This window comes from Neovison vison, chromosome 9 (genome assembly GCF_020171115.1).
Source record: "Neovison vison isolate M4711 chromosome 9, ASM_NN_V1, whole genome shotgun sequence".
Lineage (NCBI taxonomy): Eukaryota > Metazoa > Chordata > Mammalia > Carnivora > Mustelidae > Neogale > Neogale vison.
Genome location: NC_058099.1, coordinates 27,792,385 through 27,806,501, shown reverse-complemented (window position 1 = coordinate 27,806,501; position 14,117 = coordinate 27,792,385). Strand labels below are relative to the sequence as shown.

Sequence of the window (14,117 nt, the reverse complement as noted above, 5' to 3'; positions counted from 1 at the left end):
TGCATAAGGTTTATCCCTTTAAGATGTTGGGAGCAATACTCAAAGTCAGGTGTTCTTTAAGGCCGTCTTCCAGAGTCTGTATTCCTACCCACTCACCCTGCATTTTTAGGATTCTTTTCAGGATCAAAAGGAATTGGATGAACACTGAAATTCTTAGATGCTGTCTTCCTAATCTTTCAAATGAACTTCAGTTAAGAACTAAGTAGAAACAATTTGCAGGGGTGGAAAAGTCCTGTAGAGAAAAGCACTCATTTTAGGTGGTTTCCTGTTTTCCTTGCTTTTCTTGCATTTTTCCTTGCTTCTGAATGCAACTGTCTGTCCTTGGCTATTTAATGGATACTACAAGGGTGGTTTTCCAACAGCAAGAAACCCATTTGTAGTGCCATTTTGTGCAGTAGGGGGTTTTGTAATTGATAAACTTTTCTTTTGTTTTAGGTTCGGGCTTCTAATTTACAAGATTTAGTTTACAAAAATGGGCAGGCTGGTATTACCAAAGCCTCCGTGTCAATCACATTTGATAATTCTGACAAAAAGCAAAGCCCATTAGGATTTGAGGTTCATGATGAAATTACAGTAACAAGGCAGGTGAGTGGTTTAAAATACTTGGATATCTAAGAACTTAAGTCCGAGGTGTTTTTTGGCAGTACATCTTTCGTGGAGAGAGAGTTTATGAGCAGAATTGATCAAATACTGACTAGATTTCTTAACGGTATCTTCCTTATGTTAAAAATTTGGTCATGCAAATTCTACCATTTACCGAGAGGATTGAAAGGGATCTGAAAAGCCATCAATCAGTATAGGCACTCAACCATGCTTAAATCTTAATACTTGAATCCTCTCTGTGCTGGAATACCTATACTTGGGATCTAGTTATCTTCTGAGGCCATCTATTTTGTTACTGGACAGGTCTAATTAAAAAGTTATTCCTATAAAATGAGTCAAAATATTATCATCAACTTTTACACATTAAATCTGGTTCTTAGAGAGCATTGGGAAGGAAATCTAATGTATTCCATGTTTAATATTTAGGTTTAATATTTAGGTGTTAAATATTTAATATTTAAGCTAAATCTCTCTAGGTCTTTCAACTGATAAATTTTATTTCCATCACTTGTCTGATCACACTGAATACAAATTTGCTGTAGTTTTTTAAGCCTTTATTATTTTTAATGCATGGCACCTTAAATTGGATTTACCAGAATTAGTCTCCTTAGGACAGGATTAAGCAGAACTGTCATTTCTCTCATTTTAAGTGCTCTTCTGTTTTCACCTATATGACATTGGCAAGTTCATAATGCATTATGAATTCATATCCGATTTACTTAAAATCACTCTAATTTTTTAAATGTGTATTAGCTGTTACTGCTGTTTCTGTATGTAAGCAGGTTTAAAAAAAATTTTTTTTTAAAGATTTTATTTATTTATTTGACACAGAGAGAGGCCATAAGTAGGCAGACAGAGACAGAGAGGGGAAGCAGACTCCCTGCTGAGTAGAGAGCCCTGATGAGGGCGATCCCAGGACCCTGAGATCATGACTTGAGCTGAAGGCAAAGGCTTAATCCACTGAGCCACCCAGGTGCCCTGTAAGCAGGTTTTAAAACCAGTGCAGGACCATACATTTGTCCCTTTTTCTTATAGTCATATAATATTACTTTGTCAGTTGTTAAGTCCTATTTACTCTCCATCTTAGCATTATGTAACTTGCGAGTTCCCTTTCTATTTCAATAACAAGCTCTGGTTAAAAAAAAAAAATAAGGCATTGACGAGGCTAAAGTCCAGTTGTGTGTCATTAAGCATCCATCAGATACCTTTTAGGAATTTTCAGTAAGTCTGCTGCTAATCTACCTAAAATTCCTGTCCTCATGCAATCTTTATGCCTGTATTTTCACCAAAATATTGTTGTAAGGACTTTGTTAAAGTACTTAATGTCTTTTAGGTCTGTTGTTCGAATATACTAATATATGATCAGTGTAATACTCCTGTCAAAAAAAGAAATGAATTAACACTCTGTATTTTTTTTTTTTTAAGATTTTACTTATTTATTTATTGGACACAGAGAGAGAGATCACAAGTAGGCAGAGAGGCAGGCAGAGAGAGAGGGAAATGCAGGCTCCCTGCCAAGCAGAGAGCTGGATGTGGGACTTGATCCTAGGACCCCGAGATCTTGACCCGAGCCGAAGGCAGAGGCTTAAGCCACTGAGCCACCCAGGTGCCTAACACTCTGTGTTTTATTAAATGTTTGCTGTGTGCTGGGCATTCTTGAAGGCACTGGGGAATAGAAGAATGAGAAACATTTTCTAAGGACCTCAGAATACATAGGTGGGATGATTATGCCCATTAGGTGACAATATAAGTTCTATAGTAAAGTATTAACAAACTGGTATCTCATTGAAGCTCAATGATTAACTCTTTTTCTTTCTCGAAGTCACAAGTCATGTCTTTATTAACCCCTTTTAGAATCTTGTCAAGGATTGTTACCAAACTGCTTGTCTTTGGGACTCCCGGGTGGCTCAGTTTGTTAAGGCTCTCTCTGACTCTTGATTTTGGCTCAGGTCCTGATCTCCTGAGTCTCCATGCTGGGCATGAAACCTGCTTAAGATTCTTTCTCTTCCTTTCCCTCTTAAAAAATGAAAAAAAAAACAAAACAAAACTACTTGTCTTTAGTTTTTAGTATCTGACTTCTGTTCTTTGGAAATTAAAAAGTGGAGGAAAGGGGCCAACCTATGAGGATGGAAAAATTTCAGGAAGAGTGATGAGGGATCGAATATGTTTCACACATACTTGGAAACAAAGTCAAAAGTGACCTAGAGATCTAGTCCAATGCAGGCGAGGTTAGGAGGATTGTGCATGGTTATATGACTAATTAGCAAAAGTCGTTAGATTAAGTCACGACAGTTGACTAATAATCTATATTGTTGACCATCTTATACTTCCTTCATTATTTATTTACTCAGAATTGGTTTCATTTACCATTAGTTGGACAGAACAAACAAGTGAAACATATTTGGGAATTTATCATCTTAGTTCAAGATATGTATGTTCATTTATATATGTGTATGTATGTGTATATATATATATATATATGTATATATATATATATTTAAGTTATGTTAGTCACCGTACAGTACATCATTAATTGTTGATGTAGTGTTCCATGATTTATTGTTTGCGTATAAAAACCAGTGCTGGGTGGCTCAGTTGATTAAGCAGCTGCCTTCGGCTCAGGTCATAATCCCAGCGTCCTGGGATCGAGTCCCACATCGGGCTCCTTGCTCGGCAGGGAGCCTGCTTCTCCCTCTGCCTCTGCCTGCCTCTCTGTCTGCCTGTGCTCACTCTCTCTCCATCTCTCTCTGACAAATAAATAAATAAAATCTTTAAAAAAAAAAAAACAAACCAATGCTCCATGCAATCTCTACCCTCTTTAATATCGATCACCAAGCTCACCCATCCCCCCTCCCTCCTCCTCTCTAAAACCCTCCATTTGTTTCCCAGAGTGGATAGTCTCTTATGGTTTGTCTTCCATTCTGATTTCTCCCCCTTCATTTTTCTTTTTCCTGTTATCCTCCATGCTATTCCTTATGTTCCACAAATAAGTGAAACCGTATGGTAATTGACTCTGTCTTATTTCACTTAGCATAATCTCTGTTTTTTAAAATACTTCTTTTTTTAGGTGGTTATTGGTGGTAGAAATAAATATTTAATCAATGGAGTAAATGCAAACAATACCAGAGTACAAGATCTCTTCTGTTCTGTTGGCCTTAATGTTAACAACCCTCACTTTCTCATCATGCAGGTATTTTGTTTATGGTCTCTATATAAATGATTTTGACATCGTTTCTTTTTAAGTTATTATAATAGGAGAAGTGCTTATTTTTGGGTTTTCCATTTTTTGTTTTCTATTATACTGGTATTTGGGTACCTGTTAAGAGTTTAGGTTGGTTATATGTACTGATATGTTCTAACATACACATTTGAAGTTTGAAGAATGTCTAGAAGTAATTTTCCTTGACTTATTTTGTTATTATAAGAATAATACATGGTCACTATAAATATTTTTAAGACTATATTGTCATAGTGTATCCTTTTAAAGTACTGGATTCAAGCATTTTATTATTTCAAATATATGTTAAATTTTAAGTTATTTCTACCTTAGACACTTATTCAAATGAAAAATATGTGCTAATATTGTCTTGTCCTTATGTTATCTCACTTGACTCATCCATCTTTCCTCTTAGAAAGTCACAGCAAGGCCAATGACAGGATCCTGATGCAACCAAAATAACATTGTTTTTACCACATCCCAGCCTCAAAGCTGAAAATTTATTTCAAATGAATCTAAATCCTAAGCAATATGATGCCCTGAGAGTTGGGTAGTGGGGTTTGGTTTTGTTTTTTGATAGTGATATTCTGGCATTGAAATAAAAAGATGTTACTGTTTTATTTGAGGCCCAGAGGTGTGTAGTATATTTCTAGAAATTATCTTGGAGCACAGCCATTAAAAAAAAAAAAAAATTAAGAAGTGTTCAATAATTATGCCAACATTTATATATTTATATACTTGTTGGAGACTTCTATATCATTGTCCCAGAAATATGGTCTGAGTTAACTTGGTATTATTTAATAACTGTATAGCACTGGTAAGTGAAAAGGTACATAGCAAAATTCTGGAATTTGGTACCTTTGTTCTCAAATGCAATGGAGGTAAAAGAAAGAACCCCTAAAAGCCTGGTATATTAGGATGGAACAACTTCAGTGCAGATAAACATGTATGACTTTAGGTGACTCTAATTTATCATTATAGTAACTGCCATTTTATTTTTCAGGGTCGAATTACAAAAGTATTGAATATGAAACCTCCAGAGGTAAGAATACTCTTTATGGATAGTAAAAATTATAATTATAGATATTGACTTTTTTTTTTAAGTCCGTTTTTTAAACATAATCTCTTCCATTTAAATTCTTGGGAACATTACTAAGAGTATTAGTAAAGAACGTCATGTTTTTTTTTTTCTTTTTTTTTTTTCCCACTGTTTGGCACTATGTCACCCCACCTTTTTAAAGCTATGTAACATAACACTTATGAGCCTTTGTTTCCCCATGTGTAACTTAGAGTCAAAAGTCCTTAACTCAGGTATTTTGAGGATTAAATGAGAAAGTTTAAGAAAAGGCATGGGACATTGTTGAGCAGATTTTTTGTTAATGGAGTTGTAAGTGACATTAGTTTCAGGTATGCAGCATAGTGATTAAATATATGTAGTCATTGCAAAATGATGGGTGTTAAAAAGTCATTTGTCATCCATCACCACAGTTAACAATTTTTTCTTATGGTATCTTCAAGAGTTATTCTCTTAGTAACTTTCAAATATACAATACAGTATTATTAACTACAGTCACCATACTGTACCTTATATCACCAGGACTTCTGTAACTGGAAGGTTGTACCTTTGATCACCTGTACCCATTTTGCTCACCTACTAACCACTATCTCTGGTAACCAGTGATATGTTCTCTGTGAGTTCAATTTTTTTTTTTTCTTTTTTCTTTTTAGATTCCACTTACAAGTAAGATTATATGGTATTTGTCTTTCTCTAACATATTTCACTTAGTTTAATGCCCTCAAGTTCCATCCATGTTGTCACAAATGGCAAGATTGTATTTTTTAATAGCTGAATAATATTCCATTGTACATATATATATTTATATATCACATTTTTTTATCCATTCATCTATCAGTGGACACTTTGTTTCCATGTCTTGATATTAATAAATGAAGGTGCAGATAGATACCTTTTCAAGTTAGTGTCTTTGTATTCTTTGGATAAATAACCTAGAAGTGAAGTTGTTAGATTATATATGGTAGTTCTATTTTTAATTTTTTAAGGAACCTTCATAGTTTTCCATATTGACTGCTCCCAATTTACATTCCTACCAGCAATATATAATGTTTCCCTTTTCTCCACGGCATCACCAATACTTGTTATTTCTTGTCTCTCTCTTTTTTTTTTTTTTTAAGATTATATTTATTTATTAGAGAGAGAGTGAGAGCAGGAACACAAGCAGGGGTGGGAGAGGGAGAAGGAGGCCTCCCGTGGAGCAGGGAGCCCGATGCCAGGCTCAATCTCAGGACCCTGGGATCATGACCTGAGCCAAAGGCAGATGCTTGAAGATTGGACCACCTAGGCACCCCTCTTGTCTTTGTGATAATAGCCATTCTAACAGAACCGGTAGCTCATGGTTTCAATTTGCATTTCCCAGATGGTTAGTGATGTTGAGTGCCTTTCATATACATATTGGCCATCTGTGTGTCTTTTGTAAAAAATGTTTTTTCCCCATACACACGTTCCTTATGTATTTGGGCATTAACCCCTTAGCAGATTGATGACTTAAAACTATTTTCTTCCCATTCCGTAAGTACCCTTTTCATTTTGTTTGTGGTTTCCTTTGCTGTGCAGTTTTTCAGATTGATAAAATCCCACTTGTTTATTTTTGCCTTTGTTGTCTTTGCTTTTGGTGTTAAATCCAAAAAATCCTCACTATGAGTAATGTCAAGGAGCTTAACCTGTGTTTTCTTTTAAGAGTTTTGTGTGTCCAATATTAAAAGAAATTTGACTATATCAAGCAGTCTTTCTCAACCAGTGTTCCATCTCAGAGTTAAACCCTACAGAAAAAGAGTTGAGTGAAACGGATTCATTGCATGCAGTGAATTGCTTTAGGGTATGGAATATTAAGACTTAATTTTAATTTTTTTCTTGGAGCCCCCTTGAAAAGAGTTGATATAAAGAAATGAATAATTTGTACAAGAACAAAGGCTCTATAGTTTCTCTTTTCTACTGAGAAGGACTAAGAAAACTGATAATTGGTATCAGCAGTCTGGTTTGAACAGAGGTCATGCATATCTTCGTTAGATAATATCTTAAGGGAAACTTCTAATTTGAAACCTGCCGAATACATAGAAATCAGTGGTTTCGAGAGAAATAATTCTGTTGAAATAAGGATTGATGGTGAGTAGAAGCTTCTGAAAAAGGAGTGCTGGCAAAATTCTTCTACTTTTAAATCGTAATTGATTAGTGTTTGCCTTTTTCAGAGTGCTTTTCACATGAATTGCTTTGTATAATTCTCAACAGTGTTGTGAGATATTAAGTACCCTATGGGTGAAGAAACTGGCACAAAAAATTAAGTTACTTGCTGAAGTTCTTAAAGCACGTGCCATGGTTGGAATGCTTGCATGTGTTATATCATGCTTCATCCTGGCAAAAAATGACTGAATTCTCTTGGAACAACTTTAATTAGAAACTTCTAAAGTGACAACTGAGTGTTGTCAGTCCTTACTTTTTTAATACTTATTATTTTTTTTAAAGATTTTATTTATTTGACACAGAAAGACACAGTGAGAGAGGGATGAGAGAGGGAACACAAGGGGAGTGTGAGAGGGAGAAGCAGGCTTCCCGCCAAGCAGGGAGCCTGATACAGGGCTCTATCCCAGCACCCTGGGACCACAACCCGAGCCAAAGGCAGATGCTTAACAACTGAGTCACCCAGGCACTCCTATGCTTGAAGGAAAAGAGGAGGGAGGAGGCTTCAATTTTTTTATTTTTAAATTTTTATTTTTAGGTAATTTATATATCCAACATGGGGCTCAGACCCACAAACCGAAGAATCAAGAGTCACATGCTCAGCCGACTGAGCCAGCCAGACACCCCTGGCTTCAATTTTAAAAGAGATTTACTCTGCAACCTCAGTGTAGCATGAAGTTTGATTTCAGGATTGGAGTAAAGGCGAGAAATATTGAATGTTAGGGCTGTGGATAATACCTGTATTTTCTATGTACTTAACGTCCCTAATCCATTTGGGACATAATTTGGTAAGATGCTTAGTGAAGTTAAGACCTTAAATTGTATACTTTTTGTAAACTCCAATGAAGTTCTTTATCTTGGATTCTTAAAACATTTATATAATGTTTATGTCTTTCCAGATTTTGTCCATGATAGAAGAAGCAGCTGGAACCAGGATGTATGAATACAAAAAAATAGCTGCCCAGAAAACTATAGAAAAAAAAGAAGCTAAGCTGAAAGAAATTAAGACGGTAATTAAATTTACATAAAATATTTTTAAAGACGAGAGTAATTTTAGGGTTTCTCTGCTGTAAAGAGTAAATTCCACCTCCCCAGTTTTCCTAGACTTCATGTTTCTTTTCAGTTTTTTTAATGGTACTTTACATATTGAAAAATTTGGTTTTCCTTTATTTTCCAGATACTTGAAGAAGAGATTACTCCAACAATTCAAAAACTAAAAGAGGTATATACTAAATAGAGAATAGCCAGCTAGAACATCTCTCAAAAATGATGATGTATTCAATATCATACAAATAGAGATGAAATGTATACACGTCACAGGAATTTTTCTGTGGGATAGATAGGAGTTAAGAGTTGGTACTTAAGAATCAGCTTTCTGCTCATAGAGGACATGTTTTTCATATCTATTAAACATAATGATTTTGAAGACTGCTCTTCATAGTTTCAGAAAATGATATGTCAGATTATAATACTTTGTTGAAGAGAAGTCTAGATTTTCCTGAATAATTAGAATTGAGTGGAACATTTTCTTGAGGGTATCACATACCTAGTAAGTAACCCTGTTGGTAGAGTGAATGACTTCTAATATAACAGGGACTATCACTGCAATTACTGCTATCAAGACCAATGGTAAGTGAAGGGTACTGAAACAGATGTCCAGATTTTTTCTATTTCTATGAAGTTTGAGTTATACTTAACTGGTGATTTCTTTTCCAGGAAAGATCTTCCTACTTGGAGTATCAAAAAGTAATGAGGGAAATAGAACATTTGAGTCGTTTATATATTGCCTATCAGTTTTTGCTGGCTGAAGATACAAAAGAACGCTCAGCTGAGGAATTAAAAGAAATGCAAGATAAAGTTGTAAAGCTTCAAGAAAAATTGTCTGAGAATGACAAAAAAATAAAAGCACTTAGTCGTGAAATAGAAGAGTTGGAAAAAGGAAAAGATAAGGTCAGACATATACGTAAGAATAAATAATATACTGTGAAGAAATTTTAAACAGTATTCACTGGGCATAGTCTTCATATTGATTTGTTAATTTTAATGTATGATAACAAACGCCTGGGTGGCTCAGCTGGTTAAGCAGCTGCCTTCGGCTCAGGTCATGATCCCAGCGTCCTGGGATCAAGTCCCACATCGGGCTCCTTGCTCGGCAGGGAGCCTGTTTCTCCCTCTGCCTGCCTCTCTGTCTGCCTGTGCTCGCTCTCTCTCTGACAAATAAATAAATAAAATCTTTAAAAAAAAAAAAAAGTAAATCTAGAAGTCATATAAGAAAATAATGACATGAGTAAATTGTAAGTACTTTGAATTGGGTGCATTTGATTATAGGAAATTGGAGGTAAACTTCGATCTTTAGAAGATGCGCTTGCAGAAGCTCAGCGAGTTAACACTAAATCTCAAAGTGCCTTTGATCTCAAGAAAAAAAATCTGGCAAGTGAAGAGAACAAACGCAAAGAGCTAGAAAAAAATATGATTGAGGTGGGTAAATATTTGTCCATTACATTCATATTTATTGAGTGTGTGCTCTAGACCTAGTATAGTTGTTTGAGCTAGGAATATAGCAGTGGATTTTTGTCTCTGACAATTGGAAATATTGTTACTATTAGCTTAGTAGAGAATAGAAACAAGTACAATGTGAACATAATAGGTTTGAGGTGCCTGTTAGACATCTAAGTAGAGATTAGGTAGTTGAATATGGGAATACTGAATCCAGTCTAGACAGACAAATCAATACATGAAATGTTGGCATGCCCCAGGGTTAGTGCTCAGACTTCTTTTATATGCACTCATTTCTAGGTAATCCCACCCAGCCTGCTAGCCCTTAAATACCATTTGCAGGGTGATGTTCAGATCTATACTTAACCTTGACTCCTTCCCTTATTTGTCCAGCTATTGGATTGACATTTTTACATAGATGATTAACAAAGAGTCTAAAACTTCATGTATACAAAATAGAACTCTTAAAATTTCCCTACCTACCCAAACTTCTTTGAGTTGCTAAATTTTCCCCATGATAGAAAATGGCACTGCTATTAAACTTGCTATTAATTGTTCTGTCCAGAAATCCTTGAGTCCTCCTGCATTCCACCATTTTTCTCAAACTCCATATCTAAGCCATCAGCAAATTCTCTTGACTTTAAAAGTACATTCTGAATACAGCCACTTTTCATCACCTCATCACTGCTAGTCTGCAGGCCATCACTGCCCATGAGGGATGCTATAATAGTGTCCTTATTAGTTGCCCTGCTTTTACTCTTGCTGCTCTACGGTCTGCTCTTTACAGAAGCTAAAATATAAATTGGATCACATCACTCTTGAGCTTAAAATCCTTTAATGGTTTCAAAGTCACGTGTGTAATTAAATTCAGCCTTTACCATGGTCTATAAGACCCTACCTGATAGGATTCCTGGCTCCTTTCCACTTGTTCATGGTGCTTCAACCACAGTTCCTCAAACACCGAAGCATATTCTGCAGTTTGCCTAGTGTGTGTCCCTCTAGTATCAGCCTGATCATTCCTTTTATTTCATGTAGGTTTCTGCTCAAAATGTCATAAAAAAGGCCTTCCCTTATTGTCCTTAAAATAGTAGTTCTCATCACTTTCTATCCCTTCACCTTTATTTTTTACTGTGTTTTCCACTGAAGAGTATAGGGTCCCTGAGGAGCCTGTCTTTAATATCTAGAACAATGCCTGGTATGTGATAAACATCTAATAAATATTTAGTGAATCATGAGGTAAACAGGTAGGCCAAAATTTCTGGTCACTTTCATGTAAATAATATAGCTGGATTTTTTTTTTTTTCTGTGCTGGTATCTTAGTGTATAATGGTGTTCTAGTGTATATAACTTTAAAGATATTAAGTATCTGTAAAACTGTCCCCATAAGTATTTAATATTTAAATTTTATGGCCTTTGATAGTTTATAAATTTCACGTACCCGCTCTTAATCCTACAACTTCTACTTTGAAGCTTAGAGTAGAATGGTTATTACTTCCATTTTAAAGCTCTAGAAAGTGATTTTTAGTTTCTTCAAATGGTTAGTTTGCACTATAATTTAGCTAATTTCTATATTAGACTATAACATATGGAATGAAAGTATTTCTGATAGTATAAGGGGACTTTTATCTTAAAAACAGGGTAATTCAAAATGGAAATAAAGTATTTAAAGTTATGATGGTTAGGGCTGTCTGGGTGGCTCAGTGGGCTGAAGCCTCGGTCTTTGGCTCAGGTCATGATTTTAGGGTCCTGGGATCGAGCCCCACATCGGGCTTTCTGCTCAGCGGGGAGCCTGCTTCCCCCCTCTCTCTGCCTGCCTCTCTGCCTACTTGTGATCTCTGTCAAATAAATAAATAAAATCTTAAAAAAATAAAGTTATGATCATTAAGTTATGTTCCTTTTAACCATGCTTATTTCAAAATGCTATGAAATTTGATGACAAAGGTATAGGCACATAAGAAAAAAATGTGAGGGTGCTTGGGTGGCTCAGTGGGTTAAGACGCTGCCTTCGGCTCAGGTCATGATCTCAGGGTCCTGGGATTGAGTCCCACATCGGGCTCTCTGCTCGGCAGGGAGCCTGCTTCCCTCTATCTCCCTCTCTGCCTGCCTCTCCATCTGCTTGTGATCTCTCTCTGTCAAATAAATAAATAAAATCTTTAAAAAAAAAAAAAGAAAAAAATGTGAGTCTTTCCTAACAAATGATATTTTCCTGTCTTAAACTCTTCCTGAAGGATTCTAGAACTTTAGCAGCAAAGGAAAAAGAGGTTAAAAAGATAACAGATGGGCTGAACGCACTTCAAGAAGCAAGTAATAAAGATGCTGAAGCTTTGGCCGCTGCACAGCAGCACTTCAATGCTGTATCCGCTGGACTGTCGAGTAATGAAGACGGAGAAGAAGCAACTCTGGCTGGTCAAATGATGGCTTGTAAAAATGACATAAGTAAAGCTCAGACAGAAGCCAAACAGGTAAATACAGACATTAACTATTGTTTGACTCTTTTCTTTTTTTGGGGTGGGGGAAGCTGCTTCGCATTATACTTTGGCAGTTGTTATAAAACGTTGACAATAATCAGATCACTGAGAAGGAATTTGTTATTCTGCCACTTTATAGCACCTAATAAATACACTGAAATTCAAATATGTTAGCTGCTAAATATTGATGACAGTAGTTTAAGATGCTATAAAACATTAAATAACTTCATAAGTTAACTGAAATTGTAAATGCAATAAATGCTTTATTTGTAGTATTGTATGCACTATTTGAGGTTAATTTCTTTTTTTTTTAATTGGCAACATAAAGTTGCAATCTTAAGCTTTAACAGGGAAGTGAATATCCTGTCTATTTCTTTGCCCACCACACTTAGTCTTTACCTTTAGTCCTTGGAAGTACCTCTCCCTTCCTCTTAACCCCCATTCTAGTCTTCCATTTCCCTACACGATTTCATAATCTTCAAGTCTTGTCAGGGCTTTCAGATTTGTTTAGATAGTGTGCAGCTTTTAAAGTCCTATGGATGCAAAAGTTTTGAGAGCAGAAAGAAAAAATACATATATTTTTCCAGCCATTTTAAAATTTTATAAAAAGAGAATTCCTTTTAAAAATATATACAGATAGTTGTGTCTGTGTTGGTATTAATCCTGTTCAGTATTTTCTCTTATATGTTTACAACTTCATTCAAAGATGATGGTCATGAAAAAATCTGTAAGAAATCAGTAGCAGAAAAACTTCCAGGTCCTCTCAGTTTTTCCTGTTACCTTATTATATATTGGGAAAAATCCATCATTATTCAGTTTTAGATGGAAGTGATACCCAGCTAGATCTCAGCAAGCATACTGGTTCATGCTTTTGAGGAACAGTTTACTCAGTTATATAAATTAGCATTTGAATATCCGACTCCTAGCATTGAAATTTCCCGTGTCAGTTTATAATTTCCCATTCCAGTGTAATTTTCTTAATGCTCAGTACAGTTTCTCTACTGTTAATTGAACAACCCTGAAAAATACACAAATATAAATACACATACCTAAATGGAAAGGAAGAGAAACTAGAGTTCTGATTACGAGCTTACTATTGTGTTTTTAATTTAACCATCTAATGACAGTTATTCTTTGATACAATTTTTGAACTCAGAAGTATCTTCTTTTATAAGTATTTAAAATATGGACTTAAATTACAAATTACTTATGTTAAGCATATATTTGTTTAGACTCTGAATAGTTTTCTGAGAAAATACTGGGAAATTATTAATCTCTTGAGATATTAATGTAAGTGACCTAACAGTTACATTTTCAAGGCTGATGTTTCTTAAATCAATGTGCATCTATGGCCACTTAATCATTAGTACTGTCTGCCTCACATAGTCTATTAAATTTTCAATAACAGGCTCAGATGAAGTTGAAACATGCCCAACAAGAATTAAAGACTAAACAGGCTGAAGTTAAGAAGATGGATAGTGGCTACAGGAAAGATCAAGAAGCTTTAGAGGCTGTGAAGAAACTTAAAGAAAAACTTGAAGCTGAAATGAAAAAGCTAAATTATGAAGGTTTGCATTTAAACACTTGATGATAGAAACTAAGGAAATAGCAAATAGGAAATTTTTTTTTTTACTCAGTTAATGGGTGTTTGTGTAAGAAATCTTTATAAGTACAGTTGACCCCTAAACGTAAGCTTGAACTGCTTATGGGTCTACTTACTTGAGGCTCTTTTTGTTTTGATAAAAACAATTTAGTACCATAAATATATTTTCTCACAATTTTCTTTAGCTTAATTGTAAGAACACAATGTATAATACATAAAACATACAAAATATGAAATATGTGTTAACCATTTATCTTCTCCATAAAGCTTCTTGTCAACATTTGGCTATTAAGTTTGAGGGTCAAAAGTTAAACACAGATTTAGGGATGTCTGGTTCAGTGGGTAGAGCATAAAACTCTTGATCTCAGGGTCTTGAGTTCAGACCCTATATTGGGCATGGAGGTTACTTAAAAACAAACAAACAAAAAACAAATGTTAATCATGGATTTAGAACTGTGGGGCAGGAGTGTCCGTGCC

General features: G+C 35.2%; 1 protein-coding gene across 5 annotated transcripts in view; it reads left to right on the top strand.

Moving 5' to 3' along the window:
- The window catches only part of SMC2 (structural maintenance of chromosomes 2), a 61,666-nt gene that overhangs the window by 1,435 nt on the left and 46,114 nt on the right, over positions 1-14,117 (top strand). For 3 of the 5 annotated variants that reach the window (XM_044265230.1, XM_044265229.1, XM_044265228.1), the window contains exons 3-11: positions 436-585; positions 3,671-3,793; positions 4,824-4,862; positions 7,973-8,083; positions 8,251-8,295; positions 8,790-9,023; positions 9,402-9,551; positions 11,798-12,031; positions 13,446-13,605. In XM_044265230.1, coding sequence (XP_044121165.1) covers positions 436-585; positions 3,671-3,793; positions 4,824-4,862; positions 7,973-8,083; positions 8,251-8,295; positions 8,790-9,023; positions 9,402-9,551; positions 11,798-12,031; positions 13,446-13,605 — 1,246 coding nt within the window. The remainder of the gene's footprint in view (positions 1-435; positions 586-3,670; positions 3,794-4,823; positions 4,863-7,972; positions 8,084-8,250; positions 8,296-8,789; positions 9,024-9,401; positions 9,552-11,797; positions 12,032-13,445; positions 13,606-14,117) is intronic. The other 2 variants (XM_044265231.1, XM_044265232.1) reach the window with 2 other exon arrangements.